Source organism: Aquarana catesbeiana, linkage group LG01 (assembly GCF_042186555.1).
Source record: "Aquarana catesbeiana isolate 2022-GZ linkage group LG01, ASM4218655v1, whole genome shotgun sequence".
In the NCBI taxonomy this organism is placed as follows: domain Eukaryota; kingdom Metazoa; phylum Chordata; class Amphibia; order Anura; family Ranidae; genus Aquarana; species Aquarana catesbeiana.
In genome coordinates, this window is record NC_133324.1 from 737545036 (window position 1) to 737563512 (window position 18477).

Below are 18477 nucleotides of genomic sequence, written 5' to 3' on the forward strand. Positions count from 1 at the left end.
ATGGGTTGATAGTGTTGTGGTTGTAGAGTCTCAGGGGGAAGGAAGGAAGGAAGGAAGGAAGGAAGGAAGGAAGGAAGGAAGGAAGGAAGGAAGGAAGGAAGGAAGGAAGGAAGGAAGGAAGGAAGGAAGGAAGGAAGGAAGGAAGGAAGGAAGGAAGGAAGGAAGGAAGGAAGGAAGGAAGGAAGGAAGGAAGGAAGGAAGGAAGAGCATGGTTTGGAATTCAGGCAAGAGGTTAGATTCTTGGGTGGGGGATTTCGTGAAGGTGGGGATTGAAAGGAGGGCTGGCTGGGGGAACATGTGCTCAATCAAGTACTGAGCTAGTTACAAGAATAATAGTTGTGGGTCCATTCTGGGCATGTGATGGTGGTCTAGACAAAGGGACTATATTTTTTACAAAAATGTTTTTTGTGTATTCTTCAGGATGACAGTCATTGTCTTCTTTAAAAGTAACCATTATGTTCCATTTTATCTCCGTGAAGCACCCTTAGGTTGTGTCCAGGCTCTTAAATTATTTGCCTGGTAGCAAAAAATATGAAGGACACAGTTCTACACTTGTAGTCGGTTATGTTGGTCTGTACAGTGGGGGTTCTTTGGGAGGGAGGCATTTAGCATTGATCTATATCCTGAATTTGCAGAATTCAGGGCATTCCCACCAACTATGTGATGGGGAGCCTGGTAGATTTCATCCTTGGAAGCGGTTAGGATCAAATTTGGCAATACATGATGGTGTCTTATATGAGCAGAAAAGCACTTTAAAGGCATTTTCCTGAGCCGGATTGCTGGTTTAACAATTAACAGTGACCAGCCATATCTTTTCCCACTCAGGGGCTTGTAGGCGCTCTCTCCAAAGTCCAATTCCTATTTTATCATGTTTATGAGTTTGTTAAAGTAAGAAGAGATGGGAGTGCTGCAAAGCTGGGAAAGCCTGAGCCTGTGAGAGCACAGGGTCTTGTAGGAAGCCAGCCCAGTTAATTTAGAGCTAGCGAATGATTTCTGCCAGTGGCATTTGCCAGTTTTACAGTGAATATTGAAGAGATTTGATGCCATCTATTAGGAAAAATTGTATACATATTTTACTCCTTTTACTATCCACCATCAGAAAGTGAACGAGTCTGTGTGGACTGTGAGGGGAAGTGGAGGGAAGCAAGGCAACTAGAGAATTTTACACTATCCCAATGCTGGAGAGTGTTCAGCAAGACAAAATCTGGGATGGGGACCGGTCCTTGGGGGTAGCCAAATTAAATTTTAGATGGAAGTTTGTACGCTTTCAACGCTGTCATGTTCAGGGAAACAGTGGTGCTATTTGTGCTGTTGCAAGATATTTGCTGAAGTTAGGGGCACTTAGGCAACCAGATAGTTTGTATTGTTATTGGATGTTGCAAACTATTCTTAGATTTACAGGCGGTGTCGGATGTGTTTAAAGAGCTTCTTGTGTCCCTTCCCAAAATGTGACTAGTGTGGAGAAGCAGCCTGGGGCAGGTTTAAGAAAGGGTTAATTGTAGGGGGCAATTACTTCCCCTACAGGCCCATTTATTAACCAGATTTATCTATCAAGTTATGTAAAGATGTGTGGGAATATAAGTTTAACAGGATTGTCATCTGCAAGTAGCACAATCTTGATGAGTGCCAACTATTTCCAGGCACTGAATTGTTGGGTTGGCTTGTATTGCTGCTGCCAAATATTCCAGCGCTAATAAAATAGAGTATGGGGGAAAGGGGCAAGCTTGGCATGTGCCACATAAATTGGGAAGGGTTTGGACTCAAAGCCCATATATCTGATGATTGCTGATGGGTAAGCACAAAGGGTTGAAATGCAAGAAAGCAAATTGGTTCTGAAGCCTCATTTTTGAAGGCAAAAAACACATACTACCACCAGATTGTATCCAATGCTTTGCACACATCAAGAGGTGAGCAGCCTTGTTTTGTTTGGGGGAGTGTGAGGGAGATGGACGAGTTGCAGAACTCCTCTTATATTGTCACCACCCAGTCTAGACATGAATAAGCTGGCCCATGAAGCAGAAAGTGGTTCTAAAGGACTACCATATTTTTTTTACCTTAATGCATTCTCTGCATTAAGGTAAAGAACTCCCCACTAGCTGCTCCCCCTATGCCATCCCCAACTTACCCAAGTCCTGTTGGGGATCCAGCACTGTCACAGCTGCAACTCTTTTCCCTTTACCTCCTGGTCCCACAGGAGACACAAGCAGCAGCCATAGTGGTACTGTCAGTCAAATCCTGTGAGGGGGAAAGTGGGAGGCGTGGCCAAGCCACACTGTGTGCGTCTATGGAAGAACACAACCTGGCTTAGGAGCTCGTCTGCACGGGTGCCCAAGGTCCTTCCCCGCTGACAGCAGGGATGACTCATTATTAGCAGTGTTAATTCCATCAACGTTTGTCAAAGATTTAGTCAGCGGCATTTTTACAGTGACAAAAACTAAACGAAAAAGTACAGCACATTTTCGCCCACTGACGAAAATCAGACACGTTTTCGTTAATGAACGAAAACAGGACTAAAATGTGAGGCACAGACGTTTAAACTTCGTGAACTAACTTAGTGTTTTTTTTACAGAGCTCCCCCTGCTTCCGCAATCCACTCCCAGCAAGCAAACGCAACGTGACGAGAAGACTGCCAGAGATCTGAGAGTGAGAGCAGCACTGTGCATTACAGGTCAGCCAGGTTGAGGCCTCCCGAGTCCCGACTCCTAACTACACCACCGCGCCACCAGGTGCCCAGAGCAGACAGTGTACAGTAATAACAGTTGTGGAACATTACAATTACAGCAGGCCTGATGCCTCCCCTCAGGCCATTGTCTGTCCAGAGCACACTGAGCAACTGTGCATTACAGGCTTCCTCTGACCACTGGCATCCAGGGCACTGTGGATTACAGGCCATCCATCAAATCAGAGACCACCGTCCCGAGCACTGTACAGCATTACTGGCCCCCTTAGACCGTCCGGGGCAGCTAAATCTGTATCTGAGTTTGTTCTAGGTTTAATAACATAGTCACATCTGAAATCGCATCAGTGTGAAAAACACCTTACTGTGCATATTAAGAAAAGTCACATTGGGTTTAGGATTACTGTTGTGGACATTACAAGAACAGTTTTTTTTTTTTTTTTTTACTTACAAGGATTTTGTATCTTGACTGATGAATCAGGGTCAGGATGTTGCTTATGTATCACCTGAGTGCTAATCTGTTCAATGAGAATCTGTAAAAAAAAAACAACCCACAGTCATATGTAATTAGAATAAATAATTTAATAAACTCAAGCATCTATCATTTGACAAACTCTTTTATAGCTGCCAGTTATTGTAACTTCTAATCTTAAATCGAATGATTTTCTATGGCCAGCAAGAAAAGAAAAAAAAATTTCTTTAGTGTCATGCACATTCAGATCGAAATTAAATAGCATGAAGTTAGTATTTCCTTCTCTAGGGAACATGAATACAGCAGTTCAGAGGCAGGGAAAACTCAGCCTCACACTTATTCTCTACCTAGAATGAATGAAGAATTCAGCATGGGGAGCTTGACTAGCACATTTGACCTGAAAAGAAAAACACCAATGATTCAGCTGTTGGATCCTGCTTGTTACCCACTGTAAGAAAAAAGCTGAGGTGTATACTTCGTACGTACATGACATACCCCACTGCCGAAAAAGTGTAAATTGGAATTAAACTCAACTAAACTAGTATAATATATTCTTCAGTTAGGAGGCATTAAACGGTTTTAAAAAATTTTTCAACACTCGCAGCCTATAAAATAAATAATTAAAAATCTATGTAAAACATACACGAAAAATCAATGTGAAATTTTAGGCTTTTCCCATCTATGCTTATACCTGCGTCCACCCCCTTCCAACTTATATTCTTACTACCCTTAGAAAGGAAGATGTGTATACTTACCTATTCTGAGGATGCGCCTTTAAAGTCACGTGACTGTCTCCCACCGGCAGCTGGGGGGGGGGGGGGCAACTGACAACAGAAGCCCCATAGCAAGTCACTGCACAGGCATTTCAACCATTGTTAACAATTGCATCTCTCTCCTCTCTTCTAGCTGGCTTCAGGGAAGATCCCTGGTGCCGCACATCCACGGTGTCCTATGGTGGGGTAATGAGAGAGACAACCTCAGCCTGGGATCTTGCCAGGCTACACCACGCGTTTCGCTCAGCCCCTCGGAGCTTAGACATGGGCTGAAGCCAGCCACTGGGGAGATCACATTACCAAACCAGAGTTCCCCCAGAATAAGCGTTCCCATCTTCCTTTCACAGGATAGTTGAAATATGAATTAGAAGGGGGGTGGGAGCAGATTTACACATAGTTGGGTAGACTAAACTTCCACTAGAAACCCACACAGATGCTCACAAATTGCACTGCACAAGCACACTACTATAACAAGAAAAAAAAAAAAAAAAAAAAGAAGAAGAACATAATACCTCAAACAACACATTGTATGTTGTGACTGTGATGGTTTTTGCCTCTAGCATCAGCCTCTCAGCCAGGAGAGAGAATAATCCATGAGCCTGCATAACTTCAACTTTCCTCCTGTACCAGAAAGGTGTTATTTATATTAACAGCATTTTTTTTAGCATCGCACAGCTACACAGGACAACCAAATGCAAGCATTTAGAATAAGTACCAATATTATAATGTAAATGAATAATAAGGCTGCATTAAAATTATGAACAGAGAGAAGCAAATACAGCAAAAACTTTTTAGTTTAGTATAGGGAAGGGTTAGAACCCTAACCCTGAATATCTGGGGCTTTGTTAGAGAGATCGCCTCTACCTTACTGTTGCATAGTTTCAACTTTTTTTTTTTGCAGGAACAGGGGGAGCATTTTTTCAGCTTTTTAATGATGTCTCAGTTACAGATTTTCACTGCCATCACAGGACAGTAGGTGAGGAGATATTCTCATGGAGCCCCAAAATGCCAGTACACATTGCCCAAAATGAGAAAAAAAAATGGCTGGACATAATGGAAAGAAATCACTGTAAAATAGTAAACCACATTTAGGAAACATGTCTGGCCCTCTTATTCCTGTGTGTACCATAGATGGCCTAAGTGCAGCGGATAGCTTTAAGGTACTGCTGCAAAGTTATAGTACCCAGTATTTTACCGTCAAGTAATCTCACAACATTTATGTTTACACCACAAGTTACTGACTGTGGTGCCATACCTTCACCTGCACTGTGGCTCTGTGTGGCGGAGGCCATTTAGGTAGAGATCGGCTTTGCTTCCTCGGGTCAGAACCTCCAGCAAGGAAAATAGTGAGCAGCACTGGAGTGACATCACCAAATCAAATGTCAAATCATCTAAGACTAACAGCTACAGGCAACAGAGCCTTAGATCTCACACTGCAGATAAAGGTTTTAGGCACAGGAATGCCTAGGCGCCTTCAAATACCAGGAAGTGAACTGCTACTTTTTAGGAGGAGTTTCAAATCTAAGCTACACTTTAAGGGTACTATATAAGCATAATTACATTTCTAAGCATTTCCTATAGGAGACCAAATCTTCACTTCCTTTGGGTTCAGGTCCAGTTACAAAAATCTTTAAATGACATCAGTGCTATATCACTTAAATTCCATTTGAGATATCAGTAAACTTACCAATTACACCATAAAACTAGAAATAGCAAAAACCAACAGGTTAACCACTTCCGGACCGCCCGCCGTCGTTATACGTCGTCTGTTTGAAGAGGGTTATCATTGTTATGACAGCAGCTAGCTGCCATAACCCCGGTATTCTTTTCTTCAGCGGGTGGTCCGCTATCAGAAAAAAAGGATAAAAGCGGTCTCTGCGGCAGATTCAACGCAAGATCACTTTTACCGGCGGCGGGAGGGCCCCCCCTCTCCTGCCGCTCTCCTGTGCCCTTTGCCGCTTACTGGAGCTATCGTGTCCTTCTCCGTTAGGTATGGAGATGAGTAAGGGAAAGATGCGCCCCCCCATCTGTCTCCATACCATGGCAGGGCAGAAGCGATGTCAAAACGTCATTTCAGCCCATAGCTCTTAAACCAATATTTTTTTTTTTTCAAATGACATTTAATTTTTATTTTTTATTGCATTTTAGTGTAAATATGAGACCTGGTGTCTTTTTGACCCCAGATCTCTTTTTTTAAGAGGTCCTGTCATGCTTTTTCTCTATTACAAGGGATGTGTTAATTCCTTGTAATATGAATAAAAGTGACTTTTTTTTTTTTTTTTAAAGAACAGTGTAAAAATAAAAAATCAAACATAAAATAATGAAAAAAAATTTTTTTTTAAAGACGCACCCCGTCCCGCCAAGCTCGCGTGCAGAAGCGAACGCATATGTGAGTAGCAACCCTATATGAAAATGGTGTTCAAACCACACGTGATTTATCGCCGTGATCATTAGCACGAGAACAGTAATTCTAGACCTAGACCTCCTCCAACTCAAAACATGCAACCTGTAGAATTTTTTAAACGTCGCATTGGGAGACTTTAAGGGTAAAAGTTTGTCGCCATTCCACGAGCGGGTGCAACTTTGAAGTGTGACATGTTAGGTATCAATTTACTCGGAGTAACATCTTTCACAGTATATATAAAAAATTGGGCTAACTTTACTGTTGTCTTATTTTATTAATTCAAATAAGTGCATTTTTTCCCCAAAAAAAGTGTGCTTGTAAGACCGCTGCGCAAATAACACACACATATATATATATATATATATATATATATATATATATATATATATATATATATATATATATATATATATATATATGTTGTTCGAAGTAATTTTCTAGCAAGTGAGCGAGTACGAGTGAGCCACCCAATATGAAACTCAGAGTTACCCTATTTTTCAGATAAACTATCTTCGGGGTGCGCAGCCCCTTTTGTCTCTTGTATATGGGTCTTTCCCATTGTATTAAAGTTACCCTATTCATGCTAAACAGAAATGCAGCAAAAAGTGTTGCACTTACTTTGGAGACAAATGCTTCAGAAAGTATCCCAGGACTTTTAAAGCTTGAACCCGTATTCCTTCGCCCTTTGACGCCAGCAGTTTATAAACCACCCTGTTAGAGGTAAAAAATACAAAAATTGTAAAGCAAATTTAAAAACAAAATTAATAAGTGTTAAAAAATCATTGTACAAAGATTGGCACCTTAATCCATTTCTCTGATCAAAAGCTGGAATCATGGAGCTTGGGTGCTCAGACATCAGTGCAACAAGCAATTGCAAAACATCCATCAAGTTGTCATCCTATATGGAGAAAAAAATGCATGAATACATTTAACAGATAGCCAAAGTTCTTTGATCAGTGACCTAATGTGCAGAGATTAAAAAGTAAAAGATAGATAACAATATAGGACATTAATACATAAAAAAACCAAGAGGGCAACGTGCAAACCCTTTTAAGTGAGTGTCATTAAAGCCTAGTACTAGAGCTGCATGATTCTGGCTAAAATTAAAATCAAAATTTTTTTTGCTTAGAATTAAGATCACAATACACGCAGCCTAACATCTTTCACATTACAGTATACAAAAAAAAAATATAGTGTTTCAAAAACCGCTGCGCAAATACAGTGTGACATAAGATATTGCAACAACCGCCGTTTTGTTTTCTCTAAAAAATATATATATTATGTTTGGGGGTCCCAAGTTATTTTCTAGCAGAAAATAATGTTTACTGGTAAGCAACAAGCTTCAGAAAAAGGTTTAGTCTTTAAGTGGTTAAACTGCCCTCATTTACAGACAGAAGTTCTTCCCTTTGAGCTAAAAGAACACTGAGCACTGAGGAATATTGATTAACATTGCCAGCTCTCCCCCCCCCACCCCCCCACACTCATTTTGACAGCTCTGAGCAGAGAAAAGCTCTGCACTTGTTACATAGAATCGACGAAATGCCGGATTAAGATCGTGAGGGGGTTGAATCCAGACTGCAATTCGTTAACTATTAAATCGTGCAGCTCCACCTAGTACACACGGGCCAAATGTGGGACGGCATAGGCTGGCTCAATAGAAACTGGCCGACAGTCAGCCCATGTGAACTGCAGCCGGTCCGACAGAAGTCAGCCATTTGGCCAGCTTCTGTTGAAGGGACATGACTAAAAAAGGTCTGCTGATTTGCTTCCGATCAGCACTCTCAGCCAATGGCTGAGAGCGCTGACCAGAGTGTTTTGGTGGTGGGGGGGGGGGCAGTCTCCCCCTGTCAGAACACAATAGCACAGCAGGGGATATTGGATACAGCAGCTCTGCTTGAGCAGTCAGTTTGCTTTTTTCGTTCAGCCTTCCTGGGCTGAACAGTAAAAAAACAAAAAAATGAAACGACTAGTAGTATGTACTAGGCTTTATTCAACGCACTTCACAGGGTTCAAACCAAGCAGCGCAAATCAGATCAGTGTTAAAACATTGTGGCAACTAGTGACAACAAAGTAAAAAAGTAAAATATAAGACCCAACTGATGACCTTAGCACATTGATGAAAATTCTAAATGAAATCCTAAAACCGATAAACAGCAAGTCAGACCTTAATAATTCTGTCCTGCAAATAAGCAGCTGGGTAATCCAATTTCTTTTATAGCAGTGCCACCAAGTGGCAAAAAAAAAAAAAAAAAAAAAAAAAAACACAAATAATGTGTAGTAAATTGTTTACATACCTCATGAATTGTGAGCAAATAATTCAGAATTGCCTGCAGTTCATCTTCTTTCACCCCATAATCCTTCAAAAAACAAAACAAAAAAAATCTGAGGCAAAGGATCTAGCTAGCAGACTATGCCAAATGGAAATGGTTATGAGGGTACAGTACAATCAGAATGGAGAAAAAGGAAGAGGAAATCCTACTAAAATAGTGTATGCTAAGATTTCAGTTAAAGCCGTCAAAAAACAGCATTCACAAGCACCAAGAGGCCAACAATAATCACGCTCCCTGTCAGGGTAGCACCGACTCATCAATTCCAGTGTCCAGATAAAAACACAGCCTGTATGAAACTAGAAGTCCTAGTTACTGCATGCATAGTGTAGGTGCAGATCTCTGTTTCAGCAGTTCTAATCTCCTTCTAGTCAACTGCTATTGAGACCCTACAACCATGAGTACCTTCCTGTCTGTTCTCCAGGTGCTATATTCAATTTTCTATGGGGGGGTGTGGGAGCATGTCAGCAGCACTGTGAAAGCGATCAAATTGCTATACAGCTGCCGGATCACTTCAACTTTACAGTTGGGAGCTGGCTGAGGAAAACTCTTCACTACTACGCACATCCAAAAAGCTTAAATACAAGCCGAATTCCAAAAATGCTGAGACACTATACAAAAATCTAAATTAAAAAAAAAAAAAAAAAGAAAAAAAAAAAAAAAACAGAATGCAATCATTTGTAATTCTCATAAACCCGGATTTTATTCAGTATAGAAAAAACATCTCAAATGTTTAAACGGAGAAAGAAGAAGAAAGAAGGAAGGAAGAAGAAGGAAGAAGAAAGAAAGAAGAAAGAAAGAAGAAAGATTTTGAAATTGATGGCAGCAACAAGTCTCAAACTAGTTGGCACAGGGCAACATAAAGCTGGCAAAGTACCGTAAGTAGTACTAACAAGGAAGAGCTGGAAGAACATTTGTAACTATTAGGTTATTTGGCAACAGGTCAGTAACATGACTGGGTATTAAAAAAAAAAAAAAAACGCATTTTAGATTGTTGCAGGAGTAAAGAAAGTGAAAAGCTGAATCTAAAAATAGTCACACAATTTCAGAATACATTTTTCTCAACGTTAAATTGCAGACTTTATATATACCATCATCTACTGTACAGAACATGAACAGATACCGAGAATCTGGAGAAATCTCTGTGCACAAGAGACAAGGCTGAAATATTGAATGCCTGTGATCTTTGAGCCCTCAGAAGACACTGCATTAAAAACAGGCATGATTCTGTTATGGACATCACTGCATGGGCTCACAAATACTTCCAAAAATCATTGTCTGAACACAGTTTGCCTTGCCATACAAAAATGCAAGTTAATGCTCTATGATGCAAAGAAGAAGCCATATCTGCTCAAGACTCAGAAACGCTGCAGTCTTCTCTGGGTTAAGGCTCATTTAAAATGGTTGATTGCAAAGTGGAACACTGTTCTGTAGTCAGACAAATCTAAATCTGACATTTTTTGGCAACCATGGTTGCCGCATCCTCCAGACTAAAGAGGAGAGGGACTTTTCAGCTTGTTATCAGCACTCAGTTCAAAATCCTGCATCTGATAGTATGGGGTGCATTATTGCATAGGAAATGGGCCACTTGCACATCTAGAAAAGCACCATCAATGCTGAAAGATATATCCAGGTCTTAGAGCAGAATATGCTCCCATCCAGAAGATGCCTTTTTCACAGAAGACTTAGCATATTTCAGAAGAACCATGCTAAAGCACAGACTGCACTTATGACACCAGCGTGGCTTCATAGCAGAAAAAAAGAGTCCGACTACTTCACTGGCCTGTACGCAGTCCAGACCTTTCACTTGGACATATTCAATGCATCTTAAAATGAATAATACTTCAAAGACGATCCAGAACTGTTGATCCGTTAGAATCCTATATCAGGCAAAAATGGGACAACATTCCTTTCCCAAAACTACAGCATCTGGTCTCCTCAGTTCCCAGACATTTACAGAATGTTAAAAGAGAGGATGCAACACCACGGTAAACATGGCCCTGTCTCAAGATTTTAAAAACCTGTTGCTGCCACCAATTTCAAGAGGTACCTATTTTTTCATAAAAAAGTACATTTTCTCAGTTTAAACATCTGATATGTTTTCGAAAATGAATAAAATATGGGTTTATGAGATTTGCAAACAATTCCATTCTGTTTTTATGTAGATTTTACACAGCGCCCAAACTTTTTTGGAATTGGGGTTGTAGTAAAAATCGAATTCTGATAAATTTCACAATCTGAATAATAACAAATCACAAAATAAACGGACACACTACAAAAAAACTAAACAGATAAATTATACATATTAAGTGCAAACTAAAAGCCTTGCACGTGTGTACATTACCTTCATTACCAACTGTTTGATGAAAATGAGCAGAAATGCTCTGAGAGAAAGGATCTCCTTCTGGTTGGGCCGAAGTCCATCTTGGGGTATTTAAAAAAATAAATTAATAACATCTCAAAACACACATTTTTACAAAACAGAATTCTACATGTTCCTTCAACCTGCCATCTCAGCAACTAATGGTCCTAAACATAAGAAGCTAGCCACTGCAAAGGTTTGAGTACAAATGCACAACCAACACCACACATAATAGGCTAATAAGCATTCATTCCACATCTCTGCAGGTAAAAAATAAATCACACATATTTCAATAGCTTTTTCTGTGGCACAAAAGCTTAAAAGGCCATTGAGTGGTCAAACATTCAACATACCCAAACCTTTAGGAATGATTCCACTTCTGTCCTGGGGGTTAACAATCCAGTAGTAGTACTTTAGCGTGTGCATCACCAGGAGAACAGTGCCAATTCGCCGCACTGCATTGTAGATATTAACTGTGCTGATGAAGTCCGTAGACATGTAGGTATACAAGGCCAATTGTACCTTCAGAGTGAAAAAGGAAAGCTACTTTAGTTCAAACACTGTTATAGTAAACCCGTCAGGGGAGGAATGTTGGGTCCACCACTGGGGGCTTTTTTTAATGCTAACAGTTTGGCTGTTATGCTTATTTCAATACTTATAATAACTTGGAAAATGTATGCTGCTAAAAAAACTGAGTGAAAAGTCAGATGATCGTATCGGTTTGGTTGTTCTGGGTTAGTGACTAAGCACTCAAAGCAAGTGGATCACCAAAACTCCCATTCAACTAGCAATTTCAAAAGAAGAGGTCAGGAATAGAAGCCGCCTTGTTTCTTGCATGAAAAACTTACTTTTAGAACAACATCTTCCTATAATTTAACTGACTTCAAGCAGAAAAAATTGCTCACAAAAGAAAAAAAGCTTTGCAACATCTATTAACCTTTTTTTTATACACGCAATATACATCACAAATTTGTAATACTGACAGCAACAAATATTTTTAGTATCATGGACAAAATCTCCATGCCAATTAATAAGTGTGATATTGAATTTACAATTAGCGATTCAACTAAACATAAAAGCTCATTTGCAATATACAGTGCATCCGGAAAGTATTCATAGCGCTTTTCTTATTCCACGTTTTGTTACGTTACAGCTTTATTCCTCAAAATTCTACAAAACAGTACCCCTAAATGACACAGCCTTTGCCATGACACTCAAAATTGAGCTCAGGTGCATCCTATTTCCACTGATAGTCCACCTGTGGTAAAATCAGTTAATTGGACATAATTTGGAAAGGCACACACCTGTCTATATAAAAGGCCCCACAGTTAACAGTGCATATCAGAGCACAAACCAAGCCAAGAAGTTCAAGGAATGGTCTGTAGACCACCGAGACAGGATTGTATTGAGGCACAGATCTGGGGATGGGTACAGTAAAAAATTCTGCAGCATTTAAGGTCCCAATGAGCACAGTGGCCTCCATCATCCATAAATGTAAGAAGTTTGTAGCCACCAGGACTCTTCCTATAGCGGGCATCCGGGCCAAACTGAGCGATCGAGGAGAAAAGGGCCTTAGTCTGGGAGGTGACCAAGAACCAGATGGTCACTGACAGAGCTCCAGCATTTCTTTGTGGAGAGAGGCGAACCTTCCAGAACAACCACCATCTCTGCAGCACTCCACCAATCAGGCCTGTACGGTAGAGTGGAAAGACAGAAGCCACTCCTCAGTAAAAGGCACAAGACAGCCCGCTTGGAGTTTTCCCAAAAGACACATAAAGGACTCAGTCCATGAGAAACAAAATTCTCTGGTCTGATGAAGCAAAAAAGTTTGAGCTCTTTGGCCTGGTATGGCAAGCGCCGTGTCTGGAGGAAACCAGGCACCGCTCATCTCATGACCAATACCATCTATACAGTGAAGTACGGTGGTGGCAGCATCATGCTACAGGGATGTTTTTCAGTGGCAGGAAATGGGAGACTAGTCAGGATCGAGGAAAAGATGAATGCAGCAATTTACAGAAACATCCTTGATGAAAACCTGCGCTAGAGCGCTCTGGACCTCTGACTGGGGCGAAGGTACATCTTCCAACAGGACAAAGACCCTAAGTACACAGCCAAGATAATAAAGGAGTGGCTACGGTACAACTGATTGTCCTTGAGTGTCCAGACTTGAACCCGATTGAACATCTCTGGAGAGATCTGAAATTGGCTGTGCACCGACACTCTACATCCAACCTGAGGGAGCTTGGGAGGTCCTGCAAAGAAGACTGGGAGAAACTGTCCAAAAATAGCTGTGCCAACTTGTAGCATCATACTCAAAGATTTGAGGCTGTAATTGGTGCCAAAGGTGCTTCAACAAAGTATTGAGAAAAGGCTGTGAATACTTATATACATGTGATTTTATTACGTTTTTTAATTTTTTAATAAATTTGCAAAGATTTCAAAACAAACTTCTTTCACGTTGTCATTATGGGGTATTGTTTGTAGGATTTTGAGGAAAATAATGAATGTAATCCATTTAGGAATAAGGCTGTAACATGACAAAATGTGGAAAAAGTGAAGCGCTGTGAATACTTTTCTGGATGCACTGTAGAGGAGCAAATAAAAAATTCAGGAACTAAAGACTTTAGCGTTGACTTACTAAAAAAAGGTAGAAGGTTGTTTGCGCTGCAAAGTAAATGTTTGAGGGAAAAAAAAACAAAAGTGAAGCTGTGTTTACTTTAAATTCCCAAACATTTGCTAGCAGAAAAGATGAATTTTGACTTGCTTGTAAAATACCATACCAGGTATACAATACCAGGAGTATTCATAGGCCCTGGGTTATAGACTCTCTCCTTCAAGTGACCAGACACAGGGAAACCTTTGACAACCCTACCCCACTTCACAAATCTTCAGTTTGTAACAAGCAAAGCAGAGTAACCAAGGAATACAAGGGAAGGTGGCCTGTGTCCTGTACTATACTCCAAGATATGGAATTTGCAATGAAGTTAAAATTACTAATATCTTTATTGTACAGTATCGGATAGAAGCTGAGTAGTCCTAGACCCTGGGACATCCCCAGAGAATGGGAAGGCTGGGCAACAATAAGGCAAACAGATCTGTTTTAACAGGCTCAGCAACAAGGGTCAATAGGCACAACTTCTGATGAATGGATGCTGCAAGAACCTTGCAACCTAAAGAAACATCTGCAGAAAACTGCATGTCTACCTGGTAAAACTTTAACAAAGTTTGAACAGATGCCCAGGTGGCTGCCTTACAAAGCCGATCTAAAGAAGCCTGGTGCCAAAATAACCAGGTAACTCCAACCAATCTTATGGAGCTGGCACGCAAAAGAGCAGTATAAACTTTGGACTTGAGAGTGCAAGCTTTAGCAATAAGAGGTTTAATACATAGTTACATAGTAGGTGAGGTTGAAAAAAGACAAGTCCATCAAATCCAACCTATGTGCGTGATTATATGTCAGTATTACATTGTATATTCCTGTATGTTGCGGTCGTTCAGGTGCTTATCTAATAGTTTTTTTAAACTATGGATGCCCCCAGCTGAGACCACCGCTTGTGGAAGGGAATTCCACATCCTTGCTGCTCTTACAGTAAAGGACCCTCTACCTAGTTTAAGGTTAAACCTCTTCTTTTCTTCTAATTTTAATGAGTGGCCGCGTATCTTGTTGAACTACCTTCTGCGAAAAAGTTTTATCCCTATTGTGGGGTCACCAGTATGGTATTTGTAAATTGAAATCATATCCCCTCTCAAGCACCTCTTCTCCAGAGAGAATAAGTTCAGTGCTCGCAACCTTTATTCACAACTAATGTCTTCCAGACTCTTTATTAGCTTAGTTGCCCTTCTTTGTACTCTCTCCATTTCCAGCACATACTTGCTGAGGACTGGTGCCCAGAACTAGACAGGATACTCCAGGTGTGGCCAGACTAGAGAGTGGGAGAATTATCGTTTTATCTCTGGAGTTAATCCCTTTTTTAACGCATGCCAATATTCTGTTTGCTTTGTTAGCAGCAGCTTGGCATTGCATGCCAACTAGGACCCCTAGGTCCTTTTCCAACCTAGATACCCCTCAGAGGTTCTTCCCCTAGTTTATATTTTTGCTACCTAAATGCATTATTTACATTTTTCTACATTAAACCTAAATTTTCCATTTAATAAATAGGATTGGTCCCAGCACAGAACCCTGGGGGACCCCACTACCCACCCCTGACCATTCTGAGTATTCCCCATTTACCACCACTCTCTGAACTTGCCTTTGTAGGCAGTGTTCAATCCATGTACTCACCCTATGGTCCACGCCAATGGACTTTATTTTGTACAGTAAACATTTATGGGGAATGGTGTTAAATGCTTTTGCAAAATCCAGATGCACCACATCTACGGGCCTTCCATTATCTAGATGGCAACTCACCTGCTGATACCATTTTCATTACTGAAATCTTGTATATAGTCCCTTATCATCCCCTCCAAGAGCTTGCATACTATTGACATTAGGCTAACTGGTATAATTCCCAGGGATGCATTCTGGGCCCTTTTTAAATATTGGTGCTACATTGTCTTATCTCCAATCCGCTGGTACCATTCCAGTCCGTAGTAAAAATTAGGAACATTGGTCTGGCAATTACTTGACCGAGTTCCCTAAGCACCCTTGGGTACAAGCCATCCGGTCCTGGTGATTAATGGCAAGTTTCACAAATCCAATTTTAATTCTGTTCTCTTAGCCTGTGATGCGTCACAAGGATAAGCACTGCAGTTTTGGTTACGGAAGCCCCCCCCAATTTCCTTGTGAAGACTGAAAAGAATAAATTCAATACCTTGACTATCTCCCCATTCTTTGTAACCAGATGTCCTTCCTCATTCTTTAAGGGGCCAATATAGTCTGTCCTTTTTTACTGTTTACATACTTAACGAATTTCCTGAGATTTTTGTTTGCTATGTGTCTTTCGTGTTCTATCTTAGCCACCCTAATTGCACCCTTACATAGCTTGTTGCATTCTTTATAAAGTTTGAATGCCGATGATGATCCCTCAACCTTGTATTTTTTTGAAGGCCTTCTCTTTTGCATGCATTTCGACAGTGGCGTTAAGCCATTCAGGACTCTTCTAAATTCATCCAGCCAAGGTGGACTTGGAAGCATGATATCCGTTGCGAGGTCCAGAGGACAGGATATATAGGGAATCCACCTCCCTGACCGAAGCTATTGCTTTGAGGCAGACTCTTAAGGTTTTGACAAAGTCCAGGCAATGGAGAGCAGTTTCCTTTGGGTGCTTTGGAGTCAGGCAAGGATGGTAGGACTAGGTCTTCATTGAGGTGGAAGACTGATACCATTTAAGGAACAAAAAAGGATGGTCTTGGGCATAGGACTACCTTGCTATTGTGAAAAATGAAGAATGACTCCTTACAAGAGAGCAGCCAACTGAGAGACATGTATCAAAGATATGATACTGACCAAAAAGGCTACTTTACTGGGGAGCTCATATTAAGGGATATCGCTGATGAGTTCAAAGGGTGGTTTCTGCAGGGCAAAGAGCACCAAGATGAGATACCAAGGAAGCATATGGTGCTGCCAAGGGAGCTTGATGTAAAATAATAATAGAATGGACAAGGTCAAAACCTGTCCTTTCAGAATAAGGACAAAGTCAGCTCAAGACCTGATTGTAGGAAGGACAGAATGTGAGGCACAGAGTAATCTCTTGAACTGGAGACCCTGTATTCACACCAGGCATAGCAGGATTATGATAGCAGATCTTTCATGACGTGGCTTTTCAGCTGTCCTCTACTGGGATGTGGACTGCAGAGATCACTGGACAGTTGAGACTGTCCAGCAGTATATCTGGCTTGCTTACTTAAAGGTTGCACGACTCCTGGTGCCCCTTGATGGTTGATGTAGGCCACTGTCATGGTATTTTCTGGCTGCAGCATGATTGGGTGCCCCTGCAGAAAGAGGGCCCAGTGTTGCACAGCAATCCTTATTGCTCTGAACTCCAGGATGTTGATGAGGACCTTTGCTTCCACTGGTGACCATGTTCCCTAAACCACAAGGGACTGAACACTCCTCTTCCACCTGAAAGTCTGGCATTGCTGTTATCATTTTACAGTGATATGGAAGGAAAGATATCCCTATTGTTAAGGCCGAGTTTGAGATCCACCAAGTCAGGAAATCCTTTGCTTGGCTGGATATGAGCACCGGTAGGTTGAGAGAAGAGGCATGTTTACTTCAGGTTGACAAGACGGTGTGTTAGAAAAGATCTCAAAATAAAATTTGGCAAATTGAACAGCCTGGAATGAGGCAACTACGAGGCCCAGAAGAATCTCAGAGAATCTCAGTGGAGGATGTCTCCTTTACCTCAATTCCCAAGCGTAAGCTCAGAGAATTTTTCTCTCTGGAAAACAAACCTGTTTGGGAAATGTCCAAGACCAGACTCAAGTATTCCAGGTGAATAGAAGGCTGGAGAGCAGATTTTTAAAAAAATTGTTGACCTAAATGAAAACATGGAACATCTGCATTGTCCTGTTGACATCTACAGACAGCTGAATGGGAAATTAGTCCTTCAGGTGAAGGCAATCCAGATAACTTGTGACTTGGATGTTCTGAGAATGGGAAAAAGATGTTAGGAGCTTTGTGAATACTTGATTGTTAATGTATGCCAGGTATTTCCCTGGTCTCAGAGGCAAAAATTGATCTTGCAGATACCATAAGAAATTTGGAAATTTAAAAAAAAAGGTATTTGTTGATGGATTTTAGGTCCAGAATAAGAAACACCCCTGGTGTGCTTTTGTATTGTAAAAAGGTGTGACAGCACCTTTGAACCTGTCTTATGGGAATACTAACACAACTTCTCCCTGGAACAAAATCTGACTGTCCTTAAGACAGTTTTTGGTTAATTTTACAGAACAAAGCAGTGAGGGATTAGAGTTTTGAACTTTATTTTGCATACCTTTGAAACCACCAATTGACCCAACAGATCTGGGACCCAAAGAGAAGCAAGATGTAGCAAAACATCCACTCCCTTAGGAGTGAGGGTGTCCCTTCATTGGGAAGAGAGCTTTGTAGGCCAAGTCTTGCAAGGAAAGGAACTGAACTGGTCTGAAAGGGCTGAACTTAGGATCTGAAGTTGAAACCTGGGTAGAGCGAGTAATTGATCTGCATTTTAAAAAGGGAGAGGCTTCTGAGGGGGTTTGAGGTTCTCTCACTGATGAAGTAAAAAAAATAAATAAATAAAAAAAAGGAGGACACCCTCCTTGGATGAGACAATGAAGGAGTTGATTCAAGAATCTGAAGATAAAATAATAAACTAATTAAGCCAAGAGTAATTTCTCTATAAGGGTGAAGAAGGTCCATCGCCTTAGGACACTAGCAAAAAGTAAAAACTTACAGTGGTGTAGAGTTATAGGGGAGACGCCCAAGGGGTGTGTCCTCAAAAGCTTTCCAGTATCCAATCACCTGAAGGTACAAGCATATAAC

General features: G+C 40.9%; 1 protein-coding gene across 1 annotated transcript in view; it reads right to left on the reverse strand.

Moving 5' to 3' along the window:
- LRBA (LPS responsive beige-like anchor protein) overlaps positions 1 to 18477 on the reverse strand; it is a 1038582-nt gene that overhangs the window by 915159 nt on the left and 104946 nt on the right. Inside the window, exons 13-19 of the mRNA XM_073604899.1 lie at positions 11369 to 11537; positions 10998 to 11077; positions 8621 to 8683; positions 7127 to 7224; positions 6945 to 7037; positions 4435 to 4543; positions 3129 to 3210 (exon numbers count right to left, since the gene is read on the reverse strand). Of these exons, the coding sequence (XP_073461000.1) occupies positions 3129 to 3210; positions 4435 to 4543; positions 6945 to 7037; positions 7127 to 7224; positions 8621 to 8683; positions 10998 to 11077; positions 11369 to 11537 (694 nt within the window). The remainder of the gene's footprint in view (positions 1 to 3128; positions 3211 to 4434; positions 4544 to 6944; positions 7038 to 7126; positions 7225 to 8620; positions 8684 to 10997; positions 11078 to 11368; positions 11538 to 18477) is intronic.